The sequence below is a fragment of the Microtus pennsylvanicus genome, chromosome 9 (genome assembly GCF_037038515.1).
Source record: "Microtus pennsylvanicus isolate mMicPen1 chromosome 9, mMicPen1.hap1, whole genome shotgun sequence".
In the NCBI taxonomy this organism is placed as follows: domain Eukaryota; kingdom Metazoa; phylum Chordata; class Mammalia; order Rodentia; family Cricetidae; genus Microtus; species Microtus pennsylvanicus.
The window spans coordinates 67,487,052-67,508,689 of NC_134587.1; the positions used below are offsets into that span (position 1 = coordinate 67,487,052).

At 42.3% G+C, this 21,638-nt stretch overlaps 1 protein-coding gene across 3 annotated transcripts in view; it reads left to right on the forward strand.

Moving 5' to 3' along the window:
* The window catches only part of Zmat4 (zinc finger matrin-type 4), a 359,141-nt gene that overhangs the window by 222,618 nt on the left and 114,885 nt on the right, over nucleotides 1-21,638 (forward strand). For all 3 annotated transcript variants that reach the window (XM_075986366.1, XM_075986365.1, XM_075986367.1), the window contains one exon: nucleotides 17,831-18,058. In XM_075986366.1, the coding sequence (XP_075842481.1) occupies nucleotides 17,831-18,058 (228 nt within the window). The remainder of the gene's footprint in view (nucleotides 1-17,830; nucleotides 18,059-21,638) is intronic.

The window sequence follows — 21,638 nt, forward strand, 5'->3', positions numbered from 1 at the left end:
GCTCCAAAACCACAGAGAAACCCTGTCTCGAAAAACCAAAAAAAAAAAAAAAAACCATGAATTTTAGAGAGAGCAACAGGGAATACTTGGGAAATCATCATTAAAATACTTTTTGAAAATACATGAAAGGTCATGGTGCATGCCTTTAATCCCAGTACTCGGGAGCTGGAGACAAGAAGATCTTTGAGTTTGAGGTCAACCCGGTCTGCAGAGTGAGTTCCAGGGCAGCCAGGACTACATAGAGAAACCCTGTCTTGAAAAACCAAAAAAACAAACAAACAAAAACAAAAAACCAACCAAACAAACAAAAACAGAAAGAAACAAAACAAAACAAAACAAAAAACTTTCTTAAGAAATAAAAATGAACAATCAAATCTGAAATTAGAAAGGCATCTTTACAGGTATCTTCCATGTTCTGCCATAAATTGAAGTGGAAAATTTCGGCTGTAGAAAGATAATCTAAATGGTTAGATGGAGTTCTGTCTTATATTAGAGGCTTCATTTGTGCTCGTGGCAAACACATTGCTTATATGAAACCTACTTACCTCTACCCTAGACATTATTAAGTTGATTGTGACTAGGTATTATATGGGTATCATTTTAAGGCCAGGCTACACAATGGAAGAGGACATGCGACTTTGCAAGAGTAAGAAGCAAGCCTTTAGTGTGCTATTTTGGAGTTGAGCATCGCTATTACCAGGGAGCTTAATCTATCCTGCTGATGCATTGTCCCTTCAGGGTCCCGTTTCACCTGGCAGCTTTTATGAATGCATTTATCACTGAAAAAGTAGATCTTGGGCCCAGTGTTTTCTGTAATTCCCAAACATCATTAGCCTGACAGTAATGACACTAAAGCTTGCCACAACCTTTCTTTCATTCCTGCAGTTGCGGTACTGCTTGTTTTAACACAGTGGGAAAGGCCCGCGGAGTATTCCCGAGGCAGGCTTAGCAGGGAGCACCGTGCCATTTCCTCAGTCCTGTTGCAGCTCTGGCCGCAGTTGTTGGCACACTGAGTAAAGAGCTGTTGGGTGTGCGAAATGGGGAGTAAACATTAGAATAATGACAGGCGTTTAAATATTGATGGTTTAATTTTCACTTGTATAGCCTTGTTTAAAGTTCAAAGACAGTGGGTGGGCCTACCCACTCACTTTCCTGGGTTTCCAAATGGCCTTCCCTTACAAAGAAATGGTATGGATGGACTGCAATCCAAGCCATAAACACAGCCTCCGAAGGCACACCCAGTTTTAATTTCTAGGTCACCTACGCAAGCTTTCGTACATTTGGTTTGCACACCAGCCCTCAAATGAATTGTAGAAAGAACACAACCAGGCAGAAGACACATCCAGAAAAGCCGGGTGCAGGGTCCGTCTCACGGTAAGGACAGAGTGAAGAGATTGTCCTGCATAAATACACCTAAGTGTATATCAGCATGCACGCCGAGCCTTATCATGGGTGAGTCATAAGGCGTCAGTGAAGTGCCTCCGCTTCCAGAAGCCCTTGCTGTTATTTCCACACAGTACAGAACTGTAAGAAATCTGAGTCACCCCCATGAGAATGATCCACACTGAGGCTGAACGAGGCAGCCCTCTAATCCTCTGGTGTCAGCTCCCACGCTGTTAGCCGTGCCCTATTTTTTGCTTTCTATTGAGAGTAAAGTCTTTGCCTATGACTTTTCATGGTGACTCCGCCATTTATAGTTGCCCCACAGGCTGTACTGAGATGCTGTTTAGTGTTCCGAAGTCAAGCTGGTAGAGGTGACCTTGTGGAGAAAAATTAAGCAGTTGTTCAGGTTCTTCCAAGCTCCAGTTAGAGCACAGCTGGCCATGGACCCAATGGACGCATCAAGTAATGTATCACCAACAAATTCGCAACGAGATTATGTGTTGATCCACTGATCAAAATGTGACCACAAACTCATCCGAGCCTCGTCACGAGCTTCCTCTTATAGCGGTGCCTCATCACTCACTGTTCAACGCTTCTGGCTGCAACTTAAAAACTACCGTGGATGAGACTTGACTATGTATGTACCCAGCAAAAATTACCCTATGCTCATTTCCAAACATTAAGCTTCCAAAAGTCTGCTCATTACTCTGCAATGAAATAAAAACTAACATTTGAAGAAAAAAACCCCTAAATACGGTTAAACTATGTGAAGCTGAGTAGGACGGACTCTAGCTTAGCTGAAAAATAATAAAATCAGTAACCAAAGCTGGTAATTGTAAAACTATTATATCAGGAGCATCACACCTATTGTTTCATTTAATCTTTTGTGCTTTGTCATGCATAAGGCATAGTAATGTATTATTATTAGGACTATCTAACCAAAGAAGAAGCAGAGACCTGCAAGTGAGAAACTTGCATTGTGCGCAGTCAGAACTGAAAAGCAAAAGCCAGGAGGGTTGCAGGTTCCTGGACTTTGCGCGGCTCTCTGGTGGTAAGGAGTGCTTCAGGAAAGGCCTCGGCTGATTTTGGCTCGCTTCCTGAGTACAGCAGTTCAAACTCTAGGGCTCTCACTGGGTGATCAGTAGCAGCACAGCCACAAGGACAGTATTTATAGTCTGAAGTGCATCATTTTTCATCTGTAGGCTCAATGAGCAGTATGGGAATGGGGACAGATCAGCTGTGGCCTCTGCCACTCAGCTTCTGTGTGTGTGTGTATGTGTGTGTTAACTCCACGTTCCTCTTTACCTTTATTCCTTGGGGAAAAGGCAACAGAGCTTTAGGAATCTTCCATGAATTTCCATGTGAGACACAGGCTTGCTTACTTGAGTTCTCTGTGGAATGAATAAAGATCAGGGTATTCTAGGTCTGTTTGAAAGTTACATAAATTCAAGTGTTGAATAATGTATGCGCCCCAGGTTCTATCCACACCTCCTATTTGCATATAAGATTTTATATACCATTGCAGCTCTATCCTCTGATTCAGGTTACTTGGATTGCTTGGCATAAGTCTGTCTCGGCGCTTGTTTTCATAACTGTGCACAAATATAAGAAATAGCTTTGTAGAATTGCAAATCATCTCATTTTCCTTTTCTGGGGCCTGAAGCTTAGAGGGGTAGAAGCATCTGTCCAGGAGGTGCAGGTGGTTGGCAGCAGAAACACTCTTCTTCTGGAATTATCCCTCTGGGACATCGGTTGGAGAAGCAGAATCCTGGACCAGTCTCTGGTCACACGGGCTTAATTGCATCAGCCCTGTGGATGAGATGAGTTGAGAACTTTTGGCTATGATCTTTGCCCTCTGGACCACCGTAGGTTTGGAACAATGATTAGATCAAGTTTGCTGGATTCTTGCATTTTTGACTAAAGATGCAAGATCAATGATTGCACAGAATTAAGGGCTTTAACACTACAACTGCTCCCCCCAACCCAAGACTAAACTCGGGAATTTAATTATCTTCTATACGAATAATTCCTTTTTTAAATAATTATTCACTTTGCTACTAGTTCAGAGTGGAAATGAGACACCTAGAAGCAAACACAATAAAGTTTTGTGAGTTTGAAAGAGAAAGGCTGTTCATCTCAGCATTGACGTTGACAATCAATCACTCTGTTTGTATTTGTGCTGAAGAATGGTTTGCTCTCAAAGATTGCTCTGGTGATGTCATCAAGAAGTGATGAGGACCCATTTTCATGTAAGGCAAGGTATTGGACTTCCAACCCTGATGTTGTCACTGTAAAAGATAGTTCTAGACAGAGAGGAGATTGAACGGAGTTTTCCCTGTCTTCAGATTCAGCCACCGTATTCCCTGAAGGCTAAGGAGTTTAATTGCCTGTCATTTAAGACTCCCTACATGGTGTGAATCTTGTGGATAAGACTTATACCATTTGAATGCTGACTATCACTCAACTACTATCTTAAGTGATAGCTCACAAGCCCTTTTAACTGCCATGAGCTCATCTTTCGCCTTTGGGTAATCAGGAGAGCTTCAAGACAATAGAGGACTTAAGCCACCTTTTGGGTGTGACTGGGCCTCTATTGCAGAAAGAGTTCTTAGGCATGTCTACAGTGACATAAAGCAGAAGAGTAAGATGATCAGTTTACTACGCTTGCCCTTGAACAGTCAGCAGGAAATGTGGTTGGTCTTAGGATGCTCACACAGAATGAGTGCATTGCTATTCAGATTAAACAGGCAGCAACTGTGATTCTCCTAGCAATGATAGGAATCCAGGCCATGTCCAGTCTGTGAAGCAGAGGGGGCACTCATTAAGTAGGCATTAGATTTGAAATACTGAGTAGTGAACATCCTGAACTTCCTTAGTCTTGTAAATACCCACAGAGCTTGAACACCAACCTTAGAACCCCGTGTTTCCTCTTGGTTGTATACACATGACTAACAGGTGCCGTGTTCGAATGAGGTAAGCATTATATTTTATAGAAGATGGATTTAAATTTCATCTGACCATGAGGGTGGTGAAAAGGCCAGCTCCAACCAGTGTCTGAGATTCCTTCTTCCTCTTTAGGGCCATCAGTTGCTGGATGAAGACTCTATGATGACATTTAAGAAAGTCATCAATCTGACTACAGGGCAAGGCCAGTTCAGGCATCCTCTCTACTATTGCTTAGGGTCTTAGCTGGGGTCATCCTTGTGGATTCCTGGGAATTTCTTTAGTACCAGGTTTCTTACTAGCGCCATAATGGCTCCCTCTATCAAGATATTGCATTCCTTGCTCTGTGTCTCTATCCTCCTGTCTTGACCATCCTGTTCCCTCAGGTTCTCCTTCTCCTCCTCCCCTTTCCCTGCCCTTTTTCCCTCTACCCCCATGCTCCCAATTTTCTTAGGAGATCTTATCTATTCCCCCTTCCCAGAAGTTCTATGTATGTTTCTCTTAGGGTTCTCCTTGTTACTTAGCTTCTCTGGGGTTGTGGACTATAAGCTAATTACCCTTTGCTTTACAGCCAGTATCCACTTATGAGTGAGTACATACCGTGTTCATCTTTCTGGGTCTGGGTTACCTCACTCAGTATGTTTTTTCTCTAGTTCTATCCATTTGCATGCAAATTTCAAGATGTCATTGTCTTTTTCTTTTTTTTAACTGCTGAGTAGTACTCTGTTGTGTAGATATACCACATTTTCTTTATCCATTCTTCAGTTGAGGGGCAGCTAGGTTGTTTCCAGGTTATGGCTATTACAAATAATGCTGCTATGAACATAGTTGAACAAATGTCCTTGTAGTATGGTATGATTGGGCATCCTTTGGGTATATGTCCAAGAGTGGTATTGCTCGGTCTTGAAGAAGGTTGATTCCCAATTTTCTGAGAAACTGCCTTACTGATTCCAAAGTGGTCGTACAAGTTTGCATTCCCACCAGCAATGGAGGAGTTTTCCCCTTACTCCATATCCTCTCCAGCAGAAGCTATCCCTGGTGTTTTTGATTTTTAGCCATTCTGACTGGTGTAAGATGGTATCTCAGAGTCGTTTTGATTTGCATTTCCCTGATGGCTAAGACATCCTACTAGGTGTCACCCAGCTAGACACCCTACTCTCTAGGCCCTCTCAACACCTGGTCCCCCCACCTGCTATACCTGAACTGTTCTCAGGCTCAGAACTCTACTGATACTGAGGACCCTGCCTTCCTTCTCCTGTCCCTGCATACCTTACTTGTGTCTTGACAGCAGACATTCCTATCCCTTCCCCTCATACCCTACTCATCATAAATACAATGACTCACTGCATCCCGGGGTAGGAAAGCCAGGCCTCTGGTTTGGCTTTGTGTTTAGAATACAGTAGAAAATAGGCTAATTTTTATCTACTGAGTCAACAGCAAGTTGGCTCCGAAAGACCGAAGCATATGATTTCTTTCTTTCTTCCCCCTTTCTAACTCACATAGCCTTCAAAGAAACTGCTTCTTGGTGGATTTCCTGCTAAGTGATTTCGTTGAGTGCCTGGGAATCCACAGCTTTAAATTTACCAAAGATTTTCAAGAGCATTTTGTTGTATTAGGACTCACAAAGGGGAGATTAAGAGTACCCTGGTAAGTCTTTCAATCCCCTCTACAGGCGGCGATTCTTGTTGTTAGTTAGGGGTGGCTACAGGCAGGATCCAGGAATTCTGAGCAAAGCCCTCAGTACTGGGACATTAGGAGGGTGTGGAAGCCAGCAGTCCTCAATTGTCTGTAGGATTGATTGCCACCAGATTGCTACCTGGTAAGATCACTTGCCTGAGAAGTGGGCACTGGCTGAAGCCCACTCACCAACTCTTCCCACAATTACACCTTGGCTAATAGAAACTGCTGATCTTTAGCCTCTTAATTTTGCTTTCAGCCAGCACAGTAGCGGAGATCTGGACTTCCCACTTTCAGTCAGTAAATCTAATACATATAGAATATTGGGGCAGGAGGGAGTGGGGAGTGGGGCACTAACTCTGGGTGTTAAAGCATTTTACTACATACTTACATAAAGGGGGAAGCTAATTCACACATTTCACAAACCCTGATGTTCAGTACTTAAGAATCTTGCTTTTTCAAAGAGTTTCCACCACATCTAGAGATGGACCAAGTTCACAACATCCCATCTTATCTGCTTGTTTCTAGAGAGATTCTACTTCATTTGAGTCCCAAGGCCTATTTGCCTTGACAGCCTCCCTCTGTTCCACTAAAAACAATAGTGCTGAAGTCTCCCCCCTCCTTCAGTTACCAACCCTACAGTCAACATGCCCTAGCACCAGGGGTCATAAAGTACCTCTCTTCTAAAGGCCTGCCATTCCCGGCCGATTCTTTCTAGCCACTTTGTAAAATAGATGACCAACAGGCCAAACTCCCTCATCTCCGATGTCTTAAATGTTATTAACTCATACTTCAGCCATTCTTCTTCCGTCTTAAGTAGCTTTAAGACTTCAGCTTGTAAGGCTTTCCTTCCTAAGCCGTCTATCTGGCTCTTACATACCCTCCCTATTATTCTACCAGGCATCTTGTTCGGTTTTGGAAGAGTCTTGGGTTTCTAGATAGGCAGCAAAACTCTGGCCAGCTAGATGAACATTCACTTTCATGCATGACCTTTGATAGTTCAGCCCCTTTCAGGATAAACAGCAATGCAAAACGAAGGGAAGGACATGAATAGCGAGGTGGTTTGCCTTCCAGCATGGCTATAAATACATCTTCAAACAGACATGGAAACACCACAAGAAGTGCCCAAACTGAACAAAAACCCATATAAAATCACCTTATATAGAGTTGAGTTTGAATTTAGTGTGATTTTAATTTCAAAAATTGTATGGATTTTATTTGTCAACTTCACGATTTTCTTCTTAGAAAACATAGAGACATCTAGTAAAAAAATAGTTTTGGGAAATTGGATCCAAACATGTCCATGCCGGCACTGAAGTCCATGAGGTGTGCTCTCTGCCTGGTGCCACACAGTACCAGTGTGTTCATCTCAGGTGCAGGACAACCTGAGGTGAACACACTGGCGGAAGCTGTGTGTCGTTGCTGGAGGTACACCCTGGGAGGCGGATCTGAACTAGCCGTGCTCTTGCTGGCTGTCCTTTGGCACACAGCCTCATCAAAAGAAATCCGTTTTGCTCTCATGTCCTCAGCCCCACTCATCACTATGATGTAGCAGTAATGATGCGTGCTGATGAAGCCGTCATGGGATTAATGACAATGGGTGAGGCCCTTGATAATGTATGCTTTGTGTAGGTTCTCTGGGGAATGAACTGGCTTAATGACTTTTCCGTCATTGATTGGAAGAGAATTGCTGAGGCTAAAATCTCTTCCCTTATTGGCTCTGGTCCTCCCTTGACCAGCCTTACTGCTCAATTTGAAGAGTAGTCACAGAAACCTGGGACTTCACCTTCTTAGAGACAGGGCATCTCAGCATGCAACACTCTGACTGCTCTTGATGTAAGTGTTGGGAGAGACCCGCCATGTTTCAGAGTGCCGTCACTCATCTGTGTCCGTGATGTGATCTCTTGATACTCTTCTGTTGCTTTGAAGTTTTATGACGCCAAATCAGAATAGCCTCAACTCTCGTTTGTTTCTATCCAAATAGCAGTTGAGAAGTAATTTACTCTCAGATTATCTGCGAATAGATACAAACACTATGAACACATGGTATTGTACTTTTAATGCAAAGTAGAGTCAATTTCCATAGCTTGAAAACCATGGAATATTGGGGTCAGTGTTAACTTTAGAGTATTGAGGTCAATGTTAACTTTAGCATGAGGAATCTCAATATTGTAGTTAAGCAGAGAAAGCAGGCACCCCCTTCTGTGGAGGAGAGGTGGTGTGGGTGGAGAAAAGCAGGTGTGGATGTGGGCGTTCTGCTCAGAGAACAAGGCCAGCCTCCCTTCCCATCAGGACGTCCAAATGTTCTGCTTTTCCTGGCCCTGGACTGCAAGGCTGCTGCTTGCTTTCTCCAGATTTAGTGGCGGTACTTCATCTCGGCCATGCTTCTAGCCCTGATAACTATTCTCATCTCCGATCCCTCTATAAATATTCATGGACCATAAGAAATGATCCAGGAAGCTGCTTCTCCAGTTGAATAGCTGATGCTGTAGGATAAGTAAATTCTTCCCTACTCCTGAGTGCGGGGTATGGGTTGGGAGGAGTGGGAGTGTCAGCAGAAGGAAAAGCATCCCAGCTGGTGCCAGGGCCAGGTGTCAGCTGCACAGTCCCCCTCCTCTCTGACCTTATTTTCTGTGATATAGGTAATGTGGCTGGCTTGGGATGTTTCCTGGGAGCAGATGTTGGGAGGTAGGGAAGCAACCAATTCCTGGCAGCAAGATCATGGCATTTGTCTTGAATGTTGCCTCTTAACCCATGCTAAGGGAATTAAAGATATGGCATCATGTCTATAGGTATCCAGTTAACAGGTGGTTGGTTAATTCCTGCCTAAGCATAAGTGATAGTTTAACTTTATATATGATTTCACTTTTTTATGGATCCCAAAATTGTCAAGAAAAATTGTAGACTTACACAGCTCATGAATTTTAAGTTGTGCACCATTCTGAATAGAGTGGAGAAATCTCTTTTCCCACCCTGTCCTGCTCAGGTTGTCAATCCCCTTTGGCACAGGGTATCAAAGGCACAAAAGTTGCTTCCTTGTTTCTTTCTTAGTAGGCACCATGGACAGCATATAGACCACCATGGTACCACAGTGCTTATGTTCAAATGACCCTAAGTTTAGTCAATAATGGCCCCAGAGTGAAAGAGCAATGGTGTTGGTCGTTCCGACGTGTCAGATAGTATCATAAAGTGTATCCTTTAAAGGGGATAGTAAACAATCTCAATTGAATTTTAAAAAGATATATTCTAAATGTGCTAAGATCTACAGAAGTAGTGAGATACTTGAACATGTGAGCATTGAGAGACCTGGGCTCTCAGAATTATATCCCACATCACAATAGAGGCACGATGTTGTGGTTCTTAATGTGTCTGAAAGTGTGCTGCAGTAGGTGCCTTCAGAGTTTTTCTACTCTGCCCTCAGGGCAAAAGAAGTATCTCTCAGATACTTTTACCAAATAGTTAGATCTAAACAATTGAATAAGTCTTGGCCATTTGGGAAAAAATAATACAAATCCTATGAGAGAAAAATCTTTTTATTTTTAAATAATCTCTGACCAGTGAAGCTCTTTGTTTGCTGGACACTGTGTATAGCATCACAAACCTCAGCAACAACAAGAATACCTCCTCATTGGTCAGTTAAATTAGTTCTGGATAACATCCAAAAGTCCAGCTTCTTAGGAATAGGAAATGGCGGAAGGGGACCTGACATCTAATGGTGAAAATGTGGGTTACCTTGAGCAAGTGGCTCCAGTGGGATTCAAAGGACTGCATTGTCTTCAGGTTTAAAAATGGATTTTGTGTGAGTCTTGTGCGTTACCTCAGGTCAGCTCCCCCAAGGAATTGGGAACTGTAAACACAACCAGACATTCTGCCACTTCAAGGGACTGGAGGACTTTCCCTCTGCGGTGTTCAGTCCAAGCACCATGATGCCCTCTCTGAGAGAAATACCTTTTCACGAGCAGTCTGAAGAGAGTTGGGTTCAGTGGTTCAGCAGCAGCCATTACACAGAGTCAAAGGGTACCCTAAGCAAACCATCACTCTTTCTCAGATGCAAACTGAGTTATAGAGACTGAATGGCTTTCCTCCTTTAGCAAGAGCATGTGATGTGTGGATCTGGTTCTGAGCCCCTGAGGTGGATCAGTGAGCCAACAGATCATAACCTTGTCTTGCCGAACTTACATTCTAAACTCTTGTTGGTATGAGAAAGTAATAATGGGATTTTCATCCCCTCTAAAGTTCTATGTAATAGCCTATTTTTTTCAGACACAAAGATCCTGCAGAAAATAGATGTACTTAAGATATTTAGAGCCCAATCAGCAACCAGAACTGGAGGGAATTATTCTGTATTAATGAAAACCGGTGATCTATGACTGTTGTCTTAATGAGAACTGATAACATATGCACAGGGATGGGTAAGGAAGCAGGCCATGTTAACAGACCGATTATGCTAAGAATGTTGATACACAACTGAATTAGAATGACAGTTCCATGAAACCATCTTCTTCCTTGTTTATTCTTAAGAAATACACAACGGTGTATAGCCTAAAACATCATATATATAGTGTTTAATTTATAGTGTGGCAGGTGATTTTTCTCTCTGTCATGGCATGGGGAACAGAATTCACTTAGGATCTCTCCTATGAGAAGAGGAGAGGTACTTAACTTTCATCTAAATAATTAGAACCCTTTTTGGTCTTTTAAAATTCTGTGAAAACTGCTTTTCTCCTCTGGGTTTTCTAGGAAAGCAGAAAATACGTGAATATATTCTGGCCACGCTGCCTTTCTTCCATCTTATTTCCAGGAAAATCAACAATAAATTAATAAGTCAGTGCAAATGAAATCTTCAGAGATTTAAGACCTGGTTGTGGTGGCGCAAGTCTCCAGAGTCGTGTTTTCCATGCCATGCCAAAGCGTGGTAGCATGAAATGCAGCCTACATATAATTTATAAAATAAAAATGTTTGCCTCTGCACTGATGAGTATATATATATATATATATATATATATATATACATGCATATTAAAAAATTCATAATCCACAGTAGAGACATGTTGGGGGAGGCTGCTTGTTTGTTCCCTGATGCTCAGATTCGAAATAACCACACAGAAACTCTATTAAATAAATCACTGCTTGACCTATTAGCTCTAGCTTCTTATTGGCTAACTCTTACATCCTAAACTAACCCATCTCCATTAATTTGTGCATCCCTGCTGGCAAAGTTTCAGCAGGCTCCAGCAGAAGCATTTCTCTGGCGGCAGGTACATGGCTTCTCCTGGCTCTGTTTCCTTTCTCCTAGCATGCATTCAGCTTAGTTTTCCTGCCTAGCGCTACTCTGCCCTATCACAAGCCAAAGCAGCTTCTTTATTCATTAACCAATAAAAGCAACACATACAGAAGGACCTCCCATATCACCTCCCCTTTTTTGTCTAAATAAAAAGGAAGGTTTTAACTTTAACATGGTAAAATTACATATAACAAAACAGGTATCAAGCAAGAATTTAGTTACAATATTTATATCTACTTTTTTTTCATCATAACTAAGGAAGACTATAACTATCTTTTCTCCAACTCCATCAAAGACTCCAGAAGGATATAATATTATCTAAGTAAACAGGAAGTGCATTTTAAGCACCTTTCAAAACTCTAGAATTGACAGAGATATCTCATGATCTAGACAGTCACCCAAGTTTCTCCTGTAATGTTGGGGCATCCAGTCTTCAGCCTAGAGGCCCATAGTTTCCAGCAGACTTTTTCATGAAGCAGGAAATTTGAAGATCTGTTCTGCATTGTAATGGCGAAGTCTGTCTTTGCTTTCTTTTGTGTCCTGCAGAGTGTCTGGCAGATACTTTCATGAAGCAGGAACCCTGAAGGACCATCTTGCCTTTAGGCAAGTTTAGCAGTCACTTTTCTGTGGGTCCTGCATGTCCAGTTCATACAGTATAACATCAAGCAGTCCAGACAAGAGCAGTTTCCTGCCCAAATTGCTAACAATTTGATGTTTAGAAAGCGCTGAGAATAAGTGAGACTGAGAAGAGAATGGAGGGCAGGGTCATGGAGGGTCATGTCAATAATGGGGATTTGGGCGCCGATATGGGAGAAGTACAGAAGGGGTTAATGTAGACAGGATGAGAGAGCAAGGAAGATTAGCAGAGAGAAAACTGAGATAAGCGAGGACTTGGAGGTGAGGGGAGACCCTGAAGGGGAAGAGAGGAGGTGTAGTCACCAGTGTGGATTGCTGTTGAAACCACTCTTCCCTAATGGCTGGGGATGGAAGTGGGTAGCAGGTAGTGACTCATTGCTGGCTCAGCCACCATCTTTCCATGTCCCTTTGGGGATCTGGTGGTAGATTCTGTTGGCTTCTTTGAAACACCTGGCCCGAACTTCTCACTGATTTTTCTTTTCCTAGTGTGATGTTAAGTCAGCTTTGTCCTCAGAAGCAGGGGTGGACCCAGCAGGTTTTCCCTTCTCAGCCCTGAAAGTTCCTTATCTGGGAAACCTCCAAGTATCACCCATTTTATGATAATTGGTACCTTCTCAGTTGCTTTTTGACTAAAATGCCTGACTTAAGAAGAAGAATTATTTAATTCACAGTTTCAGGGGGTTGCTTGTCCCCCACGCTCTTGGAAAGAGCATCATGACAAGTGGGGGAATGGGGGTGTTTAAGACTGCTTCCTGGCAGACAAGAGGCAGGAGGGAGGAGATACAACAGGGAACCATGCTGACATACAGCACCCCAAAGACCAACATCCTCCAAATAGGCCTCCTCCTCCTTTTCTCAATCTCCTCAAAATGCTACCACGTAAACCTACCAAGAGAAGAATCAGTTGGTGACTTCAGAGCCCCAGGATCTAATAACCTCTGGAGATGCCATTAAAGGCACACTGGTGTACTTCCCCTAATGTCTAAGTCATTCCTTAGTCCAATCAAGAGCATCATCAGAAGTGAAGATCACAGTACCATCGCAGAAACGAGAGAGAGAGAGAGAGAGAGAGAGAGAGAGAGAGAGAGAGAGAGAGAGAGAGAGAGAGAGAGAGAGGGAGTGTTCCGACACCATGGTAGATCCAACTACCTGCTGCAAGGTGCGATTTTTAGAATGGCATACACATTTCTGTAGTCTCCGAGAAATAAATAGGCCACCCCACAGAATGGATGGAAATTAGAGAATAGTGACTTTTAATTCACCTAATTTAGTTTGAATGCAAAGGGAAGCCTGGGGCGTGCATCCATACTTTGGCAGGCTGTTTAGTTGCCAAGCCCTCCCCTCCAGCATCTTGTCACCTGCTTATGTTTACATTGACTATTTCAACACAGAGTTTCTCAAGCCCTTCACAATAAAATTTAGAATCAAAGTGGAAATGTTTCCCCCATCTAAGTTTACTTGCTTATAATGATGACCACTTACATATTCATTGATTAATTAGTTGCTTTAGTCATTCAATGGAAGTCACGGGCTGCATTCGACCAGCTGCTTACACTTACCACCCGTGCATAGTCAGGCTGCAAGCCATGCCTTGATGCAGAGTAAGGCGGTACTTTGACAGCAGCGCAGACACTGAAAACATCTTTTTATGCCCTCAAGTCAGCTGATGGTTTTATCAGAAAACACAGACAGAGTCAAAGGAACACATTATTCCAGGCTATTATTCAAGACGGCTCATCTAATAACTTTCTGTTGAGATGCTGTTCCCTGACAAACTTGGCTTAAGGCATGCAGAAGGGACATGAAATGTGCGTCGGGCCGTGACTCCAGTCCCGAGGGTTGCTGTGTTCCAACTGTCTTGGTTCTTCAAGTAACTGGGGTCTGTTTGGGTTACTTTTCACTGGTTACAAATCCATGACCTTCTGGCCAAAACATTGAGTCTGAAAATGTTTTGAAGCTGAGAAACATCAGGATTTTGTACATAGGCTGCCCCAGTTTACTTTCTGTCAGGGTGGTAAGTACCATGACCAACACCAGAAAGCAACCTGGGGAGGAGAGGGTTTAGTTCAGGTGACAGATTCTCATTCTTTGTCAAGGAAACCCAAGCGGGAGCTTGAAGTAGAAACTGAGAAGGACCACTGCTCACTGCCTTCCTCTCCTTAGCTTTCTCAGCTAGCTTTTTTACATAACCCTGGTCCACCTGCCTAGAGGTGGCATTGCCCTCAGTAGCCTTGGCCCTCCAACATCAACTAACAATTAAGAAAATTCCCCACAGACATGCCTATGGGCCAGACTGATGGAGGCAATCCTTCAATTGAGGTTCTTTCTCTAAGCGACTGTAGTTCGTATCAAGTTGTCAATAAAAAGTAACCAATACACACACTGATAGACACACGTGGCATGTCTATATGAACCTGGGGAAACAACTGATGAATGAATCTATTCTCTGTGCTTTGCACTAAGTGGAATATAGCCTATAAATCCTATCGGATGACATCAGGCCAAGTTCTCATAATAAATGAGTTGCAGAGAAACTCAAGTTTCGCTAGGTTTATTTTTTTTTAATCTTTGCACTGCAGCAAGGAATTATGGGTATATTGTAGAGAAGACAGTGAATACAAATGTACCTTTAAAAGTCCACACAGCCACAAACACACATTTATGTGATTACTAAGACTGAAAGCAGTTTTAAGAACTACCACGTGAGTGGCAGAGCCAAGAGACGCTGGTAAGTTTGGAGGGAGGAGAGCGAGCTCACTCCTAGGTTGTCAGGGTCTCATTCCATGGACTGAGCAGCAGCCCATGGGACTTTGTAGCTATAGAAAAAATACAGCGAGGTGCCATGTCCTCCTGCGAAGAGTCTGTGGATAGCCGGTAACCACTACCGAAGTGTCTCCTGGGAAAACACTCAGCAGTGCTGTTTCACGTTAGCAGTAGTGATGTATGATAGTGGCTACTGTTTTTTTGAGAGCTATGTTTTCATAAAATGATAAACGTGACAATTTTTTCTACTGCTGGTGCATATGTTATAAGGCCATCTTTTTCATGGTGACCTAAGACAGTTTTATGGTAGTTTGGAGAGGGGCATTTTTCAAGGCAGGGTTTCTCTGTGCAGCTCTGGCTGTTCTGGAACTCACTCTGTAGACCAGGCTGGCCTTGAACTCAGAGATCCACCTGTCTCTGCCTCCTGACTGCTGGGATTAAAGCTGCCACTGCCTGCTATTTTATGGTAATTTTAAAGGAAAATATGGCAGTGCTTAGGGCTGTGGTTCTCAGCACTGAATGAACATTAGAACATGAACCTGTTAGAGTGGAGTTGTGTGTTAGAATATCTTTAAACCTGGTTTACAGCCCCATTCTGATGTGTTTGGTTAGCAGTTCAATCTGGGCAAAGAGATATTAAGATTTAGATGAGTCTAAAGCTTGAATAAAAATAAACTCATTGATTTTGAGTAGCTAATGTTTCTGGATTTAACTTTTAAAAGCGTAGGTGAAGTCCTTATTGTATATTTTCTTACAATTTAGAAAATACAAAAAGTATGAAATTAAAATAAAATTATACATTAACAAAAGAATTTTTCAATCAAAAATAACCAATATTTCTCTTTGTATTCAATGGCTAGGAATAGTGCCCTTTGGCCAAGCACTGTGTTATGATCAATGCACACACGCAGATTTTTATTAAAACTTAGAATCGGTGCTCCTCCTATATAATTTCTGTATTTGGCGTGGAGTCAGAGCTGTCAAAAAGAATTTCTACAGACTGTTCTATTCCCACCTGGTGAACCTGTAACCACAAATGTGTTAGCTTAAGAAGAGATGGTGACCATACAGCTGTATAGAATCCAAAGACATCAGGAATCAGGAGTCACACAGCCCAGTAGTGCTGAAGCGCTGACCGACCAGGATATGGCTTTGATTTAAGGCTGTGCCCATGCCGCTGCCTTTGTTTGCCTTCAAAGGCGCTATAGCAATGGAAACTGGTTGGTGATGGGAAGATGGTTGGAAGATGAGACACAGGCAAAAGTTAAAACTTCCAGGTTTGCACACTTAGACAGCGGAATCGGGGGGAGTAAAAGCTCCAGCACAAGCAAGAGTTTCCCGTGTGCTAGAGCAGTTATCCATTTGATATCTTTCTTGTGTGCTGTTTCTGCCCAGGTGTGGAATATCAGGCATCAAGTAACAAAAGTGACTGCAAAGTCCCTTCTAGAGTTCAGTTTAAAGGAAAACAATCGTGCTTCAGGGTGCGTCAAACATCTGGCTGCAGATGTTTGAAACATTTCCCATTGCTGTGCCATGCATCTTCAGAAAGTGATAAGGATTCAGGAAACTTGGGAAGCAAGGTATGATTTCCTTGAGATAGGAGACAGATATCGTTTCATAGACAGGTTGACTGCATGTTTGTGGCTTTCATTAGTGTTGCTAAGTCATGATGGAATGATACCAGATGGCAGCTGAGACATATGGTTCACATTTGAGCCTCACTTCTGTACGGTTCCAGCTGACCAAATTCAGCAGGGAGGCTTTTAAAAAACAGTAAATGTATCAGAGTTCCTCCACACGTTGGCCTGTTTAGTTTAATTTTAGCTACAGCTATGATGAGCACTGAGGATCAGAGGAAGTCTGCCTGAGATATTGTCCCTACAGTGTGCTGCTTGGATGAAAGTGTCACGTGACAACTATGTATTTGGGTGTCAGTCATTTGACTCAGACATTAAAGGTCCCCCAATCAAAACTTGGAAACTTGAGGGGTTGATTAACTGGTTCTTTAACTTGTCTTTGATTTCCCAAGCTGTTGCATTTCCTTGGAAGAACACCCTAATTGTCTTGATTTTGTCAACTACAAATCCTTGTCATGGAGATTAGGGACACATGGAAGATGCTGTTAAATTGCTTATGACTAATAAGCCAATGAGACTGAATACCACTTTGTTCCTCAAAAATATTTGGATTAAAATATTTTTTCTATGATGCAGCACAATTCACTTTGTTTTCATACAAGGAGGTGGCCTCTTGGTTCACTAAGCACGAAAGGTGTTTGGGGGGGGCCTGAGAAGGAGTTCCGGCCTTGGAGCTTAAGTATTTGGTTCTGTGCCATGCATTATAACCTCATCCTTCACCTTTATAGCATCCCCCTGCTGTCTTTGAAGTCAATCATCAGAGAAATAGGACAGTAACTCCAGGCACACTCATTCTGAGGCGAGAAGCAATTTGTATGTTGAAAGCATACAGAAGTTATTTTTACTTTCCATTAGTAAACTCCTTCAAGTTCAATTATATTCTTTCCCTGGGCCAGAAATAACTAAATTCACAATGGGATGTGTTAAATTAATAGCTGGGAGTACAATCTCAAAATAGTGATATGTGCCCTTTCGGCTTAGATAAGCAGCTTCTGCTCAGGAGAGTGTCTCCTCTGGTCTTCTGGGTGCACGATTGTGCTTTCAACGCCGGTGTTAGCAGATGTGGTCTGAAATAGCCTATCCCAATAAAAACCCGGCCTATGTAGCATGGTCTCCTCAGTTGGTACCAGGCAAGTCAGCTGGCCAGCGCCTCTGTTTATTGGCTGTTTCAACTTTAGCACTAGTTGACTCATTCTGAATCTTGCCATCTTGATTGTTCTTCAACTTGACTGACAGAACATTCTGTCAAGATTTTACCTGAAAACTATTTTTCCTCATCATGACCATCCCTTCCATTTTTTTAAAACAAAACAAAACAAAACAATCCAAACTTTGATCTCGGTGCTTCAGAGATTTTAATTTGTACCCTGCTCAAGATGATGGTTGACAAAGGGGATTTCCCAGTCTTGGCAATCCCTTGCCATCACGAGCATGGGATGCCCATTCCTTAATACCTAAGGGAAGTATGCCCAGGTATGAACTGACATACTGTTGCTTTCTCCCACAGCCACACCACTGAATTCACTCAAGGCCCCTCGGGTGGACACGGCTCCTGTGGTCTCGTCTCCCTATCAAAGGAGAGACTCAGACAGATACTGTGGCCTGTGTGCAGCCTGGTTTAATAATCCTCTGATGGCCCAGCAGCATTATGATGGCAAAAAGCACAAGAAGAACGCAGCACGGGTTGCCTTGCTAGAGCAGCTGGGAACATCGCTGGATCTGGGGGAGCTGAGAGGTAAGGGCAGGCCCTCCCTTAATCATTTGCCCCAGCGAGGCTCTCTGCAGAAGCCCTGTGTTTTCTGAAAGCAGAGTGATGGCTCGTAGGGCTTTAATGCTAAAGGAAAGCGTGGAACTCTCAAAGGAATGGCCCTGAAAGCAAACGAGCAGCTGCTAGCTTCAGCTTGACTTCTAAGGCCGCCTTTGTTTCTAAGTACTCATTTCCAAAATTTTCAAATCGAAGATGCAGAGGTGCAAACACTAGACTTTCCTTTCTGTTTGCCGTTAAGCTCCTTCTCTGGTGAATGCTTTTGTGGATGAGTAGTAGAAGAGAAGCTGAAGGACAGTAATGCTGGCTTATGTAAACTCATGTGCTCTACATTTAGCCAAAGGAAGCAACAATATGCCCTGTGGCCCATTGCAGCCACCGCCTGCCTCCCACCACTAGACCTCTCTAGGATGCTGGAGAGCATCTCCTATGAGTTCCTACTGAGGCTATATCAGAGGCTTGCAGAGTGTAGAGTAGCAATGCGTGCTGTAGTTGGTGGCGTAGGGACCATGACCATCTGATGGGACTGAGCCAGATAGTTTATCCTCAATAATCACATAAACATTTTATTAGCAGCTTGATATTGACCATGTAGAGATAGAACAAAATTTTGTACTACATCTTACATTGCTAAATGATGTCATGAAAGGTCCTGTGGTCCCATGTCCTCAGCCTGGTTCATTATGGTTTAGATGTGGTTTTATGAGCTGGCTAGGAAACCATCAATAATAACACTTGTAAGTTATAGAAGACAAAGGTTTACAAACCAATTTTGAGAAGATCACCTGGTTTTAGTTGGATCCTGTAAGAAGAACCTATGCTTTTAATCCCCCAATCTGGACCCTGAATAAGGGGATGCTTCTGACAGTAAATGACCTTAGGTGACTCTTAACCATGAGAGTACGATCAAAGGTCATGCTGTGAGAAGCTCATGGAGAAAGACTGTTTATCGAGAAAGCCTTTGCCAGGGAAAAGGATTCGCGTCAGAGCTAGATGTGTGAGCAGGAGAGAAGGCTGTGCGAGCAAAATCATGTGTGTGCCTAAAGGGCAGAACACATAAACAGAGAACAGGTTTCTAATGCATGGTTCTGGAAGATTCTTAAACTGCTTCGTGGATCTGAGTTTCAAGGCCCAGGATGCACCGGCAAAGCTGCAGTGGAAACTGATTCTGTCTTAATGTTTGAACAGTGTCTAAGTCCAAACAAGCAAGTGATTTCTTGTGTGGTTTCTAGTTACTGAAAAGCCATACAGTCCTTACTATTTCGATATGCCAGCTAACTTTATTGTAGAAAGTCTTGAGTCGTTGGCATGGCTGCTCTTTGTTGGGGGGATTGCTGGTAATAAAAAGTGTTTGTCTTGTATACAGAGGACAAGTTGCTCCAAAGCCGAGGGCCACCCCGCAAAGTTGCTATTAATGGTAAATAACAAGTCGGCTCTGTGGCTCCTTCATGGCACTAGAAGAGAAAAATGAGGATTTATTTATTGTTTGTGCCAGATAGCATGAAGTGAAGAAGAATTATTCCTACAGCACGTTCTTCTTGTCTGGTTTGAATTATCTGCACTGCATCTTTTATGTACAGCCGCATCTTAATGGCTCGGGTGTCAGATTCTCTTGCACTAGAGTGGCTTAACTTAGGTATGAAGACAAAAGGATGCTCTTTGTCTTGGTACCTCTACTTGGCTGTGACTCAGTAGCATAGGAAACACTGCCCTTGGGTCCACCTTTTGATCCACTGTCCTTTGGATCCCCTAGCTGATGCTTTGATCTATATTTATGCAAATGTTCAGTACTAGACTGTTGAGGAATAAAGCAACCTTGAGAATTCGGCATATTTTAAAAGGTTTAAGTGTACATGCTATTTCTGACATACCCCTAAAACATGGTCAATTAATAAGCCAAAATGCGTCCTTAGTACAGGCATATTATAACTTAGAAAAATGGCACCAGGAATGTTCATGGTTTGAAATATTACATTAGTTATTGATTATCATGGTATTCCTCCTGTCTTTTAAATATTTCCTCCTGTTCTCCATACCGATTGTTAGCTTGAATCTGAGTCTTTGGTTAGTTTTTCTCATTGATATGATAGTTCAAAACGTCTAGAATAGAGGAAGGCATGTAGCACTACTCAATAATTGCTGAATGAAGAACAAGAAAAGGCCAACCAGAACCAAAACCAAACCAATAGACAAACAAACCCTGCACACAATTGGTCATGCCTTGTTTCTGCAATGTCATGAAATGAATAATTTTCATAAGACATTCTTTATGATTCTTCCCATTTTAAAAATGGTGTATATTTTGCATACACTTAAATGAACAGATAGGACACTTTTAAAAGAGTTTTGACAATGCAAGTACTGGTATGATTCATACTCCTGTGATCGTATGTGACTTTTTTAATGAGATATGTCTGTGGATGTTCCTGGTTGGCCCTAGTCCTCTGACCCCCACATGTACCCCACACATGAATATGAATATGAACATGCACACACCCATCCATAATCATTATTTATACCTGTGACCAAAGATGTTCTTGAATTTCCTTCTACAAGCTTCATAGTTTTAGCAATTATGTTTCATATTATGATATGTCTCAAGTTAACGTTTTGTTTAGTTTGAGATAGGGGGCTGGCATTCATTTTGCTTCCATTCATTTGCACAGCAATTACGAAAAATATGTTAAATATTTAATTTCCATTCCCAAATTGTCTTGAATTATTTTATCAAAAATCTGTTTATGGAGTTGGAGAGATGACTTACCAGTTGAGAGCACTCACTGATCTTGCAAAGGACTAGAGTTTGGTCCTAGCATCTACGTGGTAGCTCCTAACCTCTGTAACTCCAGTTTCAAATGTTCGGTGCCCTCTTCTGGCCTCTGGAAGTATTGTGTACACATGGTACTGGCAAAACACGTAGTCATATAAATAATAATAAGTAAAATCTTCCTTAAAGAGGGAAATCCATTTGTGTGTGTATTTCTGTACAACTGTTGTCCCCAGGGAACCTCATGGTCTGGTACACTGTACTGATTGTTTAGCATTGGATACATCCTGAAGTTAGGGACTACATGGTCTCCAGCTTGAAGGCTGTGTGGCTATTTTAACTCCTTTGTACTCTGTTTGAATTTCAGAAGCAGCTTTTCAATCTGTAGGTAGAACATTATCTGGACTGTTGAGAGAGATTCAATTATCTGCAAATCAGTGTGGGGGAATTAAATTATTCAACGCATAGAGTCATGTGATCTGTGAACACCTTCTCTATGCTTGTGACTTTCAAGTTTGTAAATGGTGCTTTAGAGCCAGGGCAAACACTTTGTGCATCATTTGTTGAATTCATGCTGAATATTTGGTGGTGTTTAACCTATTACAAAGTACATATTATTAATGTCATTTAATGTTGTTGCTGATAATATGTAGAGACTTTTGTACATTGACTTCAATCCCTGTGACTTACACATAATTTCCTACCTGTTATTTTCATATAACCTAACAATACAAATAATGCACACTTTCTACTGTGTTTGGTGTTCATTGTACGTTGTCACTA